Genomic DNA, 15,780 nt, shown 5'->3' with positions numbered 1-15,780 from the left:
TACACTAAGAGAAATGTATCTGCATCCTAGGGGTTGTATCTTTTTGGTCAAACTGAGTTACTCTATTTTCTACTGTTTGTTGTCTTTTCTGTTTAATTCTTTGTGGAAGAGTTCTTTTCTGTGAAGCAAAACACATTCTTTCTCATTGAAAGATTAATAAAAGATAATCTACATCATCTCCATTCCTCTTCAACTTTTGTCAGCTGTAAGTGGGGGCAATGTGGAGAAACCACAAGTTGTGTGACAGTCCTGAAGACCTCAATCATGGAACTGATCTTTGCTTGCATAGCATAAATATAATATATTTCTGTAAGTTGGCTGACTTGAGTCCAGGATGTTGGGCCCTTCTAGGACCCCCGTGCTTCTACCTTGAAAATACATTTGATGGCTGAAGTGCACCAGTTAATTTCCTTGAATCAGCTGAACCTTTCTGAGTGTATGTATATCTGGGATTAAAAAACAACAACATCTGAGCCACTGGATTTAACCAGATAACTAGTTAGAAACCTGCTTATTATCTTTGAGTGAACTGTATTTCATTCTGATCTCTGAATTTGTTCCAACTTCACAATTGCTTGTGTTTAGGTGTGGCATGGAAAAGATTTGGCAATTTCATAGAGAAATGAAGAGGTAATTTTGAAACGGCTATACCCGTATTAATCTGTCTGCTACCATAAGGGAAGAATTTCTGTGGTGTTCTTTTCTCTTTTCCTCTTCTTTTCTGTAACTCACAGAAGATGCATCGGATTGACAAGACACAAATCATTCTTGTATCGCTGACTGCATAAAATTAAAAGTCCATCACTTATGCCCTCTGGCACACGAAAGATTTAGAGGCATGCAGCTTTCAGTTCTCTTACTGCTGGAAATTTGTGTGCTCAGATCTCTGAGGAAGTATCCTTGTTTTCCCACTTTTCTGGTAGTTCCCAGTGAAGCCTCTCTTTCCTAAACTCATTAAAATTTCACTTAGAGGAGATGAGGCAAATGTACCAACAATGTGAAACTTGCTTATTAGAGCCCCAGGATGTATTAACAAGCAATCTGAATCACGGTGCGGTTTATTGGACGTGGTGGTGGTGGTAAATGCAGGCTTGTGAAGCTTTCCGTTCAGGCTGCAGGTTATGAAAGGACTCCAAGAGCACAGCAGCGATTGACGGTTGCAACTCTTGACTTCAGTTTAAGGCTGAAGTGGGGAGGTATAAAATGTAATGAATTGAAACAGGAGAGCCAGTAGTGAATATTAAGGCTGGTACAGTTTCAGAGGTGTGTGCCGTTAGGGAAAACGTTGTTATTCCACCCCAGTGACTTCTGAATGTGCCAGAGATTGATTATCTGGGGAGACCGATTTAATTGTGTACAGCCATAACCTGCCAAGGTGCTTCTTGCTGCCAGTTTGTGCCCTTGTGGAAAAGAAAAGAAACCTATTTAAGACTTCAGAAGGGCATATGGTTGTTCCCACAAGCAGCACTGGTCATGTTCCCATGTTTCAAACTGGGCTGAGCCTTCAAACTTTGGCTAATTCATAGTTCTGTAGGGTTTCAAACTTCTGTAAAATTACTGCTTAAGAGGGAAGAAGTATTTCTTTTTTCAGAAACTGTAAAGATTACTAATTTTCATTTTTAATCTGTAGTAGTGTCTTCCTCCCCCCACCCACAGGGGTTTTTTTCACTTTAACAGAGTGTGGTAGCATTTAAACTGTATCTTCTTTTCAATAGGGGTGGTCCTTTAATTAAAAATTTAATTCTGCAGAAGCCAAAGAACAATCAAAAACATTCCAGCCTTGAACTGGTTATAAATGGTATCTTATAAGGTATCCTTTGGGAGACTTTGAGTCTTTACATTAGAGTTTTGAAGATGAGCAGAGCTTGAAGCTGTTAAATACGTGCCTCTGGCTCTGCAGATTTGCTCTAAGGGGGTGGTTTTGGCGCAGGAGCCGCCCAGTCCCCCTCCCCCCCTCTCCCCCCCCCCCGGGGCTTGTGTGTAATGCTGTGTACTTGTTCATCATCTGCACCGCTGGAGTTGGAGTTTAAAAACGCAATGCTCGGAACATTGGCCCCAAATGTCAGTTCTTGTTGGCTACATCGCTGCTGGTGGTTTTAGCAGAAATCCTGAGCCTGCACGCTTGCCTAGGGCAGTGGTGTGGCTATTGTACAACATAGCTCTGGGTGTAACCCATAAACCAGAGCCTCAGCGTCTTTCCGTGTACCTGGAGAAATTCAGTGCCAGTAAGACTAGATCAGTGGAGGCTAGAGGCTAGTCTAGTGAAGCATATTGCTTTGAGTTCTTTAAAAAGAAAAAAAAAAAAGAGAGAAAGAAAAAGGGGAAAAAAGCCATCTGAAGCGTTCTTGCCTTGGGGTGCTGTAGCCTTTGCATACAGCTGCCAAGGGAAAGCCTTTGGCCTGTGCTCCACAGCATGAGTTTTGGCAATGACCAGTGTACGTCAGCAAATGCAAATGTGAGGATTGTCACTTTGCTGAACAGATTGAAGAGCAGGAAGGCATGTTCACTGACTACTCCAGAGACTCTTGAAAGGGCACCAGCTAAATCTTCAAAAAATCTGCATTCTGCCTTTTGGCTGATCCTAAAGTTCAGCTTGAAGGAACTGATTTGTGATGCTCCAGCTTGGATTTGCTGAAGGAAAGCTCTTGACTCCTCAAGGCCTCTCAGTAACAAATCTCTGGCACACCCCCAAAGGGGCTGCTGTTTGACCAGTCTTCTCCACTTTCACAGAAGACTCTTCCTGTACAAATGTATTGACCTAAATCAGAACTCTGCAACTGAGTTCTGGTGAGCTTGTACAGAAACAGCTGTGGCAGAGGTTGCTGGAAAGGGTGCAGCTAATGGGTTGAGCTGGGGTGCAAGTCTGCTGTGAAACTGGTGACTCCCCAATGTGTATCATGCATTGGCTTTGCAGGCATGTTTCAAGGCTTGAACCATGATTTACAATCATAGTACCAACCAAATCACTGCACAGAGTTATCCAAGTGAGTTAAATATTGAGTTTGGTCAAGAATTTGATCCTTATTTGCTTAAAAAGCATGTGTTGAAATTCTTTTTAATTAGACTCATTAAATATGGTGAAGTTAGCAGTGCTACATCATGGTGCCTACTAATGGATCTTCCCTTTGGAAATATGCCTGCTTTGAGAACAGCTAATGAATTGCAGCTATGGTAATGCTGCAATGGCACATCAGAGCAGCTAATAATGAATCTTCCATTTTCAAGGCCTTTCACGTGGAGAACAGTAGCTGAATCGAAACAAGCTGTAGCAGGCCAGCTCCTAACTGCTCTTAGGATCCAAAACAGGTAATAGAAATAGAAACCTCTGGAGTAATCATAGAGAGGAATGCACATCTCTCTATTCCTAGGTGCTTTTAAGACATTTGGCAACAACAGACTTTCTTCCCTAATAATCAGGTAACGTCGTCTGGAATTGACTATGCTTTAAAAATGTTGCTTAGAAGCATTCTTTTCCATGCTGCAATTCTACTTTTATTTTAATTTTTTTAGGCTTATCATATATCATTCCTCTCTCAAATCAATATTCAGTTAGTTATTCACTTCCATTTTCATAACAAAAGTCAATATTGGCTTCAGCAGAGATTTATTCCCTTGAATCAATAAACCAGTGTATGGCAGTACATATTTTAACAGGAGAACAACTAGGATTGCAGGGGTATTTTTACTATATCATCATATGGTGACTGGGAGGCAAACTGTTAAAATGAAAGAGGTTTAAGAATAGAAAGGAGGAGTTACCTGGAAGGTCAAGGGATCCCACTTTCAATTTTCTACACATCTATTTAAACCCCTGGATGTAATTGTGTTCCTTACCTGCAAGATCCCTCTAGAGCAAAAAGTTGTTTCATAATTCTGTTAGGAGGGAACTGTGATTCTTCATGTGTGGTTAGATGATACTACAAGTACTTCTTTTTGCTTCTAATACTTACGCAGTAAAAAAAACAAGGCATCGTCCTTCTGTTTACAGTTCAGGCACACAGAGATCAATGGTCACATTTTCAGCATAGCTCCACTTCTATTTAAGCACCTAAATGAAAAGTTCAGCTTTTTGCAACAGCCCGGTGTTCATGACCAGACCACTTCATCTGAACAATATGCCATGTTCTATTTCCCTTTTTAAGAGCTCTTCAGAGCTGGTCATACATTGCTCACATTCTAATGCTGGGCGGAGTAAGTTTGCAAGTGGTAGTTAAGCTCCCACTTCTTTGGTAAAACCATGAAACATTGTTGTGGGACTTCCCTTTTAAGGTAAGGATATCTTCCCATCCCAGATGTTGCTAGAATTGTGTTAAACTATACCAACTATGGAATAAAGGAGAAATGCATTGGGATTAATTTTTAATTTTATGCATAATTATTATGCGCTATTATTATGCATACTAACCTGGTATTATTAATTATTATAAGCTGAATAGTAGTTGTGAGGAACTACCAATAACATCAGGAAGGCTGGATGTACTCCAAGGAATTTCCTCTGGGGTCCACAGTCTCTGATTGACTGTCTTTTCATTTGATAACTATTCTATCCCTGCTACCGCTACTGAACAGGATGGTGATAAACCTGAACGGCATTGCCTCTGGAGAGAGAACTTGTATATAATGATGTATTGTCAATATGTAAGGCAGTGCAGATACAGCACTTAAGGTTTTTTCTTCCTGTAATGTTTTTTCAGTGGATTTTCCCCTCTGGTTATAGGAAAGTTAGGAAGGCTCAAGAAATTAAATTTTAGCCCTAACAATCAAAATCTCCATAAAATCGATCTTGTCTTCTGAAAGCTGTTACACTGGGTTTTTCTATAATGGACGTATATACACACACACACTTAAGTCTTACACCAGCGTTAGGAGAGTTTCTTGCTCTCAGATTTTTAGAGGGTTTTTTCCCTTGTGATGAGAGGGAATTCATGAGCGATGATGCCAAGTGTCTTGTCTCCTGGATACACATCAGAGATGTCTTATGCTTAGTCTGAAATTAAGCTTAAAATGCTGAAATTTCTGGTTGAACAGAGTTAATGTTTTTACAAGGCAAAGCATATAGGTCTTGCTAACCTATGCTTTCCATTGAAATTCCATGTAACTTCTTGCTGGAAGTTGTATACGAACATAATTTCTTAGACCAATATTCTCCATAAGGCATTAACCAGATTTTGGGTAGAGGGTTTTTTTGGCTGTTATTTTTCCTGACTCAGTTTCGTTCTTTAATGATGCAGAAAAAATGATCATTGATAAGAAGATTGAGAATGAGAGGAAAACCTCCCTGCAGTATGTCACTGCTGTCTTGAGCCAGGACTCAAGCAAAGTTTTTCTTTTTGTGGGCTGCTGCTTTTTATGTGCAGCCTTTCAGTATAGCCATGAAGTGATTCACCCTAACTGAAAACTGCTGTAAGAGACTCCTCTACCAAAAACAGAGTTTAATATTCACAGCCCGTGATAACACAAGCAGAACAAACCAAAGGGCATCGGTTCTGTTTGCTGAAATTCTGGTCCATCTCAGAGTTCAGTTGTCTGAAGTTGATAGAATTGAGATTGGAATTGGTCCTCAGTCCAGAAGCATGTTTTGCTACAAGTGTTTTTCAGCATTACTTTTCTCTTTTTGCAGTGCACTATATTTGATCTTCCGCTGTGAGACAGGCAAGACAATTAGGACTGGGATGCTATGGTAATGAGTGCATAGAGATGGTAGCAAGCTCTATATTTAGGCTGCCTTAACATTTCCACTCTGAAGTAATCACTCAAGCTCTCCTAAGTACTCTTACTCAGCTACTGTTGGCAGCAGGCATTTGAAATGCAGCCTCAGATACAGTCTTGGGAATTAGATGTCTCTCTATGAAATTTTGTTCAGGTCTGTATGAGTTACAAGGCTTTTGAAAATTGCCGTTTCTCTTTTCTCACTGGCTGTAAAAATAACTGAACAGGAATGTACGTTCCGAAGAGCTGGGCTCAAAATGACATTTGCAGGAGCAGTGGTGAGTCCATGGGGCTGTGTGGGAGCTTGCATCAGGAGCATTTTAGAGAATGACAGACCATGGACGTGTCCTCCAAACGCTGCTCCAGACATATGCGTCCCTCACCATTAGACCTGTTAGATTAGGCATAGCATTAGGCCAATGTGACTGTTGTGGCCAGACTTAGACTGGGATCTTTCTGCATTATTTCAGTGCACAACAAATGCACAGATTACCAGCTTAGATTTCCATGTGCTGCAGAGGCGACCTGTATCTCAAGCAGACTACTAAGCATTTCTTTCAGAAGCCACCTCCTTATCATCCATCAGTCATCGGTTTTGAGGCAACAAATAAAGACGTGCAGAAGAAGATTAGTGGTAGCTTATAGCATGGCATTCCTCCACCATGCCCTCTCCTCACAGGGGGCTATTCCCACAATGGCCTTTTGTAAGTGAAATAGAGCTCTTTGCTCCAACCAAAGCCAGTCTAGATGTTTTCAGAGAGGTACAGATAAAGAGGGCTTCTCTTTCTTCCGGTGTATTTTTCCTGATCTCCAAGACACTATCTAAGAACAGATGGGTCATCAGTCACAACGGTTTCGTGCCTCAGACCAGCTACTACGATTTGGATGAGTGCACATATGCCTTCCCCTTTTTCTGGCTATAATCTCTCCCTGTGTGATATTTAGACCAGTGAGGAAGAAAACGCTTTTATTTATTCTTCCTGTTTTCAGGGAACCAGGACTCAAACTATTCTTTCTACATTAATACTGTGACACGAAATAAGTGTTTGTCTTCGTTGTAAGCTTTCCTTTACACAGAAGTAGCCAACAGGACTCTAAATTTTGGCTGGCTGCTAAGGTCAGGAAGGCATAAATACTTATATGAAACTCTTTTGCAGTTTATTATTCCTAACCTTTCGTTTTAGCTGGCCTTGAATGAGTAGGAGTCTTTTTGTTTACAAAAGGAAAAAAAAAGTGTGATCATACGTGTTTGTAACAGCTCTCAAGAGTCCTGTTTCTGTAATAGCCTTATTAATGTTTAAAATGGGAAAACAGAAACCAAATATTTAAAGTAAGAACACTGTTCACTTTATATAGTGCTTTCCATCTGAAGATAGACCCAAGCGAGACCTAACTGAGTATCGTCCTGTCAGGCTTTCAAAGCCAAAACAAAACAAGCAAATTAACTGAAGTTGGCTTTGCCAGTCTCTTTAATTACTGCTAGGATAATGAGATCAGGTTTTCTCATTTTGACAGTGTCACCATGAAACTGGAGGGCATTGTGGAATATTAAGTGATCTTTTAATTATGGAAGAACAGTTCAACTGCAACCCTAAAGTCATGCAAGCAAAAGGTATTTTGATCAGAATTGATTGAAGGAGGCTCGTGGAGCGGAAATTTCAAGTTAAGGTGTGGCTGCTATGAAATTAGCACTTGATACATTGTAACCCACAATTGTAAAAATCGTTCCTCTAATTTGTTTGGGTTTTTTACGTAGGTTGTTCTTCAACCTGCTTGCTCCTCAGCAGAGCACGTGACGGGGCTGTGAAGGCAAGCCTGCGTAAGCAGCAGTGTACGTTCCGAGCAAGAACTGCCGCTCGCGGGAACAGTCAGTGCGAAATCACAGCAGAGGGCTCGGCTGCTTTAAGTAGAAGCCTATAAATTGCATTTTGTTTTCACCATCAGAAATGTTAAGCGCAGACCCTCCTCAATACTTCAGAGATTCAGGTTTCAAATGTCAAATGCTCTAAACTGGGGTCAGCCTGAGCTGATGCTCTGGGGCTGCGAGGTTGTGCTTCCTCGCTCTGCCTGTGCTGAAGCATGCAGGGACGGAGGGTGTTGCGCTGCTGCCAACAAGCTGAGAGCACGGCACGCTATTTCCTACTCAGGGTTTGTTTGTGTGACAGTAGCATCTAGAGGTTTCAAAAGGAATTAAAGCCCACTTTGCTAATGGCTGCACGTAACATTACAGTCCCTACCTTAAAGGATAGACTGAAAATAGACAGGAAAGGAAACACAAACCCAGACTGAGATTGCAAGCAAGCAACCTTCTTCTCTATGTGCATTACTTGGTAGACAATGCTCTGGCCTCTCACCCATCCCTGTTTGACCTTAGGAGAACCGAATGGAGTTTACAAAAGCTATTTGGGGTAGAAATCATTACTCTCTTAATAGCCTGCATAAGTGACCGGCCATGTTTGTCCAAGAACAGAAGAGAGAACTTTTCCGAGCATTAGCCATGCCACGGGAAGGAGGTTGGGTTAGGTGGATCCTTACCATTACCAAAGTCACCCTGTCACTGTTCATCACTGAAGACCAAAGTGCAGGAAAAATACTGCAGCGTGACAGAGCTGTGTCCACCGTGCTTGGATTTGGTTTTACTAACACAGCCTCCGGATTTCCCGTTTGGAGTCTAATGGAGTGCTCAGCGGGGATGCTGGGAAGGTGATTTTCTGCTCTGTGAGTTGAACGCGCCTTGCAGCTGTGCAGGCCAGGTGCTGTGCGAGCAGCGCAGCATTTCACTGGGAGCAACAGGGCTTCTGCTCTGCCTTTCACGTGGCTTGACCTGATGACCACCCTCTGATCTTCCTCCACAGCTGAGCCATTACAAAAGCCGTTGTGTTTTTGGCAGAAGACTTGGGTCTCTCCTAGTGTTAAATCTAAGCTGCAGCAGCATAACCATGGAGTCTTGCTTTGTCTTCTCCTCCCTCATGCTGATCCTTTCCGTTTCAGATTGCCTACGCTGCAGTGGACTGTGCCAAAGAACAGAATCATGACCTGTGTAAACAGGAGGGGGTTGATGGCTACCCCACCTTCAACTATTACAACTACGGGAAATTTGTGGAAAAATATACTGGAGAAAGAGGGGTAAGTGAAAGCAAGAGTCATCACCTGACACAGGGAGGAAGGTCTCCTCTGCCTGTGCTGCTTTGGAAATGAAAACTGAGGAGTAAATTTTTAGCGTGCTAGAAAGATATTTAACTGCTTGTTACTGTCTTACTTGGATGAATCATTGTGTACCACACCCCTGTACATCTCTGCATTAGGAACATACTGGATCTGTTTTAGGAATGTGAGAAGAGGAAAAACGAGTAGACTTGGTAATGCTTTGTTGTGTATTTTATCCTTTAAGTTGAAGACCGCAAGTGAATTTGGACCGAGTGAAAGTGAAGGGTTTATTGCATGGGCTGCTGCAAGGTGCAGAAATGCCAGAAAATACAGAACTTGCTCCTCTCAGTTCTGGATCTGGAGCACGCGTATAGTGCAAACATGTTATGGGTCCACCAGGCTGCCAAATAGTGACAGGCCATTGGTTTTATAGCAGGGACAAAGCTGTCCTTTGGAGACTGGGGGAAACTAAATATGTCATTCTCCCTGAATCAGATTCACTCCTGGAACTCAGGGTGGAAAGTCCAATTGTGCCATCTAGCCCCTGGGCTGAAGTTCCATTATTTTGTCCTGCTGTAGCCAGCTAATTATATGCTATGTGTACAAGGGGCAGAAATGGTATAATGCCTTTCGTAGTTGTAAAGTGCCTGAAAATAAGGGAGAAATCCAGTTATTGGTGCGCGTTCTTTCTCATAGCCTCCTAGAGGGAGGTTGTTTCTCAGCGGAGATTGATTGCCTGGAGAAGCTAGGGTATGCAAGAAAAACTTGGGGTCTTCAAGCCATCCAGTATTTTGATAAAAGAGCCTTGCCTGAAAGTTATTGCTGCTATTACAGCTCACCAAATTACAGAGAAGCATGAAGAAAAAACCAAATTCTGAGGTTCTTTGTCAGTCAGGATCTCAGGGAAGTCTTCATGGGGCTTCACTTCCCAGTTTTCTCCAGCATTAGGACCCTAGTAATTACCATTTTATGGTGCTGATCCAGGGGTTGTTATGGATACCGTGTTTAGTTCCGATTAGTGGATCTTTTCTTAAAAGTAAAGATGGCTGCAATAGCCAACAATTAAGTAAAATTTCAGCTGCAATCTTTGTATTTCTAACCCATACTTATAGAAATGATATATGAAAGGAAGGATCTGTGGTGGCTCATAAAAAGAATTTAGCAAGACAGGAGTGCTCTGAGGCCACAGCAGCTGGGAGATGATTATCCCTATGCTGGGAAGTGGACTGACTAATCCCTTGTGTGCAGCCAACCCTTTCTTGGGTGAATTAAATCACCCATCAGGAACATTGCAATCTCTCTGCTGCTGGCAACTGTGTTCCCCCTCCACCTCTCCTGGGACCTGTGGTCTTCTGCTTGTGCAGCATCAAATTAGGTTTTGTTATCTCCTATCGTGGTAACACTGAAGGCAGTGCTTAACACCATGCCTTCCATGGAGTTTCCAGGTCTGTTCACACATCTGTTTCAGTAACAAGGGATTGTGCTGCTAAGGGACTTCTCATCAGCATGACAACACCTTTTGAACCACTTTGGCCAACCACCTCCTACCTTGCAAAAGAAATCTCAGGAGAGAGCAGTGGGAGTCAGGGGACTTGTTTTCTGTTCCCGATTCTGGCACTAAATAAGTAGATGTCCATGAGCATTCAGTTCAGTGTGGTCCAGCTGGTGTATCATCATTTCATGCGGGCAGGGAAGAAGAGGGATGATGTCAACTGCCGTGGGAGTAACATGACCTGCTACAGCAGGAGCCATAGCCAGCAGAGCAGGAGCTCTCAGCTCCTTGCCACCCCACACTGGAGCACTGGCTATGGGGAAGAGCATGTCCCCCAGCAGTAGCCTTTAAGTGGTCCTCCACGCCTCCAAGGGAACTGCAGTTCCAGAGCAGAGATTTTAGGGCATTTCACCCAAGCAGTTTAAGCAAGGAAGAGTCAGGACACCCTCTGACCCAAGCGTACTTTAAATGACTTCCAGACACACAGCTGTGAAAAAGTCCTCCTGTGAGACCTAGTGATTGCCAGATGTCTTCAGATGATGTATGGCCAAAACCTGTCACTTCAGGTTTTTTTCAATAGAATATTGAAAAAATATTGAAGGCTGCCTTGGCTGCAGCGACCATGAGATGGTGGAGTTCATGATCTCGGCTGGTGGAAGCAGAATAGCAAGCAGAATCGCAACCCTGGACTTCAGCAGGGCAAACTTTGGCCTGTTCAAACAATTACTAGGGGAAATCCCGTGGACAAAGCTGTTTGAAGGTAAAGGTGCCCAGGATAGCTGGTCAGCATTCAGGGACTGCTTCTACCAAGCTCAAGATCAGAGCATCCCGACACGTAGGAAGTCAAGGAAGGGAGCCAGGAGACCTGTGTGGCTAAACAGGGAACTGCTTGGCAAGCTCAAGTGGAAGAAGAGAGTTTATAGATCATGGAAGGAGGGGCTGACCACTTGGGAGGAGTACAGGGCTGCTGTCAGGGGATGTAGAGAGGCAACTAGGAAAGCTAAGGCCTCCTTAGAGTTAAACCTGGCAAGAGGGGTCAAAGACAACAGGAAGAGCTTTTTCAAATACATGGCAGATAAAACTAACACCAGAGGCAATGTAGGCCCACTACTGAATGGGGTGGGTGCCCTGGTGACAGAAGATACAGAGAAGGCAGAACTATTGAATGCCTTCTTTGTCTCTGTCTACTCTGTCGGGGGCTGTCCTGAGGAGTCCTGTTCTGCTGAGACCCCAGATGAAGTCAAGTCAATGGATGGGTTTGCCTTAGTTGATGAGGACTGGGTCAGAGACCAGTTAAGCAACCTGGACATCCATAAATCCATGGGTCCAGATGGGATGCACCCGCGGGTGCTGAAGGAGCTGTCTGAAGTCATTGCTGGACCACTCTCCACCATCTTTACCAAGTCTTGGGAAACGGGCGAGGTGCCTGAGGACTGGAGGAAAGCAAATGTCACTCCAGTCTTCAAAAAGGGCAAGAAGGAGGACCCGGGTAACTATAGACCGGTCAGCCTCACCTCCATCCCTGGGAAACTGATGGAGCAGCTTATCCTTGGTGCCCTCTCAAGGCATATCAAGGATAAGAGGGTTATTAGGGGCAGTCAGCATGGCTTTTCCAAGGGGAAGTCATGCTTGACCAACCTCATAGCCTTTTATGAGGAAATAACGAGGTGGATGGATGATGGCAGAGCGGTGGATGTGGTCTACCTTGACTTCAGTAAAGCATTTGACACGGTCTCCCACAGCATCCTCATGGCTAAACTGAGGAAGTGTGGACTGGATGACCGGATAATTAGGTGGACTGCGAACTGGCTGAAGGAGAGAAGCCAGAGAGTCGTAGTCAATGGGGCAGAGTCCAGTTGGAGGCCGGTAACCAGCGGAGTGCCTCAAGGGTCGGTGCTGGGGCCCATATTATTCAATATATTCATTAATGATTTAGATGAGGGAATTGAGTGTACTATCAGCAAGTTTGCTGATGACACTAAGCTAGGAGGAGTGGCTGACACGCCAGCGGGCTGTGCTGCCATCCAGAGAGACTTGGACAGGCTGGAGATTTGGGCAGGGAATAACTTAATGAAATACAACAAGGGAAAGTGTAGGGTCCTACATCTGGGCAGAAACAACCCCAGGTTCCAGTATAGGATGGGGAGCTACCTGTTAGAGAGCAGTGTAGAGGAAAGGGACCTGGGGGTCCTGGTGGACAGCAGGATGACCATGAGCCAGCACTGTGCCCTTGTGGCCAAGAAGGCCAATGGCATCCTGGGCTGTATTAGAAGGGGGGTGGTTAGCAGATCGAGAGAGGTCCTCCTTCCCCTCTACTCTGCCCTGGTGAGACCGCATCTGGAATATTGTGTCCAGTTCTGGGCCCCTCAGTTCAAGAAGGACAGAGAGCTGCTGGAGAGAGTCCAGCGTAGGGCAACTAAGATGATTAAGGGAGTGGAGCATCTCCCTTATGAGGAAAGACTGAGGGAGCTGGGTCTCTTTAGTTTGGAGAAGAGGAGACTGAGGGGTGATCTTATTAGCGTTTATAAATATATAAAGGGGGAATGTCATGAGGATGGAGCCAGGCTCTTCTCAGTGGCGACCAGTGATAGGACAAGGGGTAATGGATTCAAGCTGGAACACAAGAGGTTCCACTTAAATTTGAGAAGAAACTTCTTCTCAGTGAGGGTGACAGAGCACTGGAACAGGCTGCCCAGGGAGGTTGTGGAGTCTCCTTCTCTGGAGACATTCAAAACTCGCCTGGACACCTTCCTGTGCAACCTCGTCTAGGTGTTCCTGCTCCGACAGGGGGATTGGACTAGATGATCTTTTGAGGTCCCTTCCAATCCCTAGCATACTGTGATACTGTGAATAATAGTAAGTAGTTTGAGAAGTGTTCTGTTGTTCAACCTCCTCAAAAGCTTCCCAGCTCTGGGGTTTTTTGTTTTGTTTTCTTTGTTTTGTTTTGTTTTTAAGTCAGTCTTTGATTTCTCCTTGTTATTCTCTACCTCTGTGTACTTTCTGCCTCTATCACCAGTTTTGATTAGCATGTTTTGGGATTACTTAACAGTAAAAATGGTGTTATTTGCCCAGACAACTACAGCATCTGTGTACCAGTGGACAGTGTGTTCAAGCACAGGTGCTCACACCTCCACCTCTTTGAGCCTTTTGAAATGCCTGCGAGTTGTGTTCTGTGCCCAGAGCTTTCCTTGGAAAAGGAAACTGCTGGCATCTGACAGCCTTAGAAATCAGAAACTGTAAGTTGTTGAAATACAGAGGTTGGCATCTAGGCATTCAGGTTTGAAATTGTTTGACAATGATTCTGATAGTAACTTGAAAAAAAATGTAATTCTCTTCATCTGGTTGTGTAGAACAGGAGGAAGATCATTATCAAAACTGTTAAGGAATGAGGAGCGTTGGCAAATGTGTGTGTAGCCAACAAATGATCCACTAACTGCTTTCAAAACGACACAGGTAGCATACAAATGTGGCATGCAAATGTGTTTGAGTGGTTTTTGACAAATAGGCATTGGTGGCATTTCTAGGGACAGACAGATTTTACGTTGTCCTGTCAGCATTAGGGCCTTTTTCTCTGTGCCCCATGTCTTCAAAGTTAGACATGTGGCATCTGTGTGGATATTTTCCCCTTGCGTTGCAGCGGAGCAGCACTGGACCAGAGCACTACATGACGAGGCAGAAGCAATAACTGTTCCTTAGTTTATATTCTGCCGTGGGACGCAGAAGCTAAAAGTGTTCTTGATGCACTGTTTTGGTTTGTTTGTAAAAATATTTTTCTTTCTTCAAAACCAGGAGTCTGGATTCACCACTTTCATGCGAACCCTGAGAGAAAGAGACCATGAAAGAGTAGGAAAGAAGAAGGATGAATTGTAGTTTCTGCCTCAAAAGAAGCTTTCCGCTGCACTGTGAATGGTTCCAGGTCTTTTGTCAATGCACCTGAGACTTCACACATTCTCAAGACAGAGACTTTTTTTTATAAACAGCCATGGCCATTTTGTACAATTTTGAAATAAAGTGAAACCACTTGATTTTTAAAAGAAAAATTAGAATGTTGCCATAATGTTTTAAAGAAAAATTAGCATTTTCTCTCATGTTGTGAGACTATGCCCACTGACACTCCTATGCAATATTTTTGTAGTCTGTAGTGTGTCTGTAGGTGATGTTGTTTGATAGGGTGATTTTTTTTTTAAAAAGGTATTGCAGTACATGTCAAAAACAAAGGGGAGGGGACACATTTTGTGTTTTGTTTTAAACCAGTGAAGGAAAGTGGGACTTGTAAGACACAGATTTATCCAAATGCAGTTTTACATTTTTGTGAAATAGTTACATGTTCTTCAGTGAGATTTGGGGGAACAATTTTAAGGTGCTCAGGGATAAATAAGGTATCTGAGTTAATGAAGACATTAACATTGACCAGTCCAGATCTATTGATTTCATTTAAATCTCTCTGGTCTTTAAATCAGGACTGTGTACATACCTTTATAGAATGTATTGAGTTAATTAAACCAAGTATCAAAAAGCAGCAGAGCATGGGTAAAATTAAACTAAACCCTCCTTTTTTGGCATCAATATTGTCAAATGCCTCTGTAAGTTGTGGCAGGAGGGATTACCTTACAGGGGTATACAGCTACTGTTATAGGGTATACAGTCTCCCTTCAAATTATGATTTGGGCCGTATCAAATATGTGTTGGAAAGTGTTATGTTCAACTGTTTTGATAAATGCATAATACTTTTGATAATGCAGTAATTATGTATATTGTGTGTTTACATGCCAAAAGTTTATCTGCATTTGTATGTGGGATTTTTCCTTTTTGCTCTTTAAGGAGTTGCATAAACAATCTCTCTCTGACAAAGTCTTCACTGTAAAACCTGTATTAGCAGCAGTTGAAATGTGTTACACTCTTGATACTTAAAAAATTATGTTGATCTGGAGGTACTCATGTCTTCACAGGAGGGGAGAGGGAGGGGCAGGAAGTTGTGATTCACTTTGAACTAAAAATAAATTTTAAAAAAAGACAAGTATTTTCATCATTAATCAGCCTTGTTGAGCTTCTTCCCCGCTGGGTGAGCGACCGTAGCTGCTGGTGGTTTAGGAAGAGCCAGTGCACGCAGGACGGGTGCCCACCGCCCCTTGGCTGGCGACAACCCGGTGTCCAGGTGTGCTGGGCAGTACGGTGGGGTGTTCAGCGGTGTGAGGGTCGGCCTCCATCTGCCTTGGCACTCAACAAGCAGACAAAACGGCTTTTTACAGTGAAGGACTGTGCTTTGGGTCGCAAATCTTCCTCTTGCTCCTGAGTCTGCCCATCTCATTTTCTTTTGCTAGTTTGGTTCCTCGATGAAGGCTGTGCGAATGGACAACTTGGTGCTGTGCTGCTCAGGAGGTGAATGGCATCTTAACTCCTTTCTTGATATTTTTTTTCCCCCTCTTCTGTCT

At 43.3% G+C, this 15,780-nt stretch overlaps 1 protein-coding gene across 1 annotated transcript in view; it reads left to right on the top strand.

Annotated features, from left to right (window-relative positions):
* The window catches only part of PDIA5 (protein disulfide isomerase family A member 5), a gene marked incomplete at its 5' end in the record, with an annotated part of 106,206 nt that extends 90,909 nt beyond the window's left edge, over positions 1-15,297 (top strand). The window contains 2 exons of the mRNA XM_082483444.1: positions 8,701-8,835; positions 14,138-15,297. Coding sequence (XP_082339570.1) covers positions 8,701-8,835; positions 14,138-14,218 — 216 coding nt within the window. The 3' untranslated portion in view covers positions 14,219-15,297. The remainder of the gene's footprint in view (positions 1-8,700; positions 8,836-14,137) is intronic.
* Positions 15,298-15,780: the final 483 nt, after the last annotated feature.

This window comes from Vanellus vanellus (assembly GCF_965231255.1).
Source record: "Vanellus vanellus genome assembly, chromosome: 5".
Classification (NCBI taxonomy): Eukaryota; Metazoa; Chordata; class Aves; order Charadriiformes; family Charadriidae; genus Vanellus; species Vanellus vanellus.
This window is presented reverse-complemented; position numbering and strand designations above follow the sequence as displayed.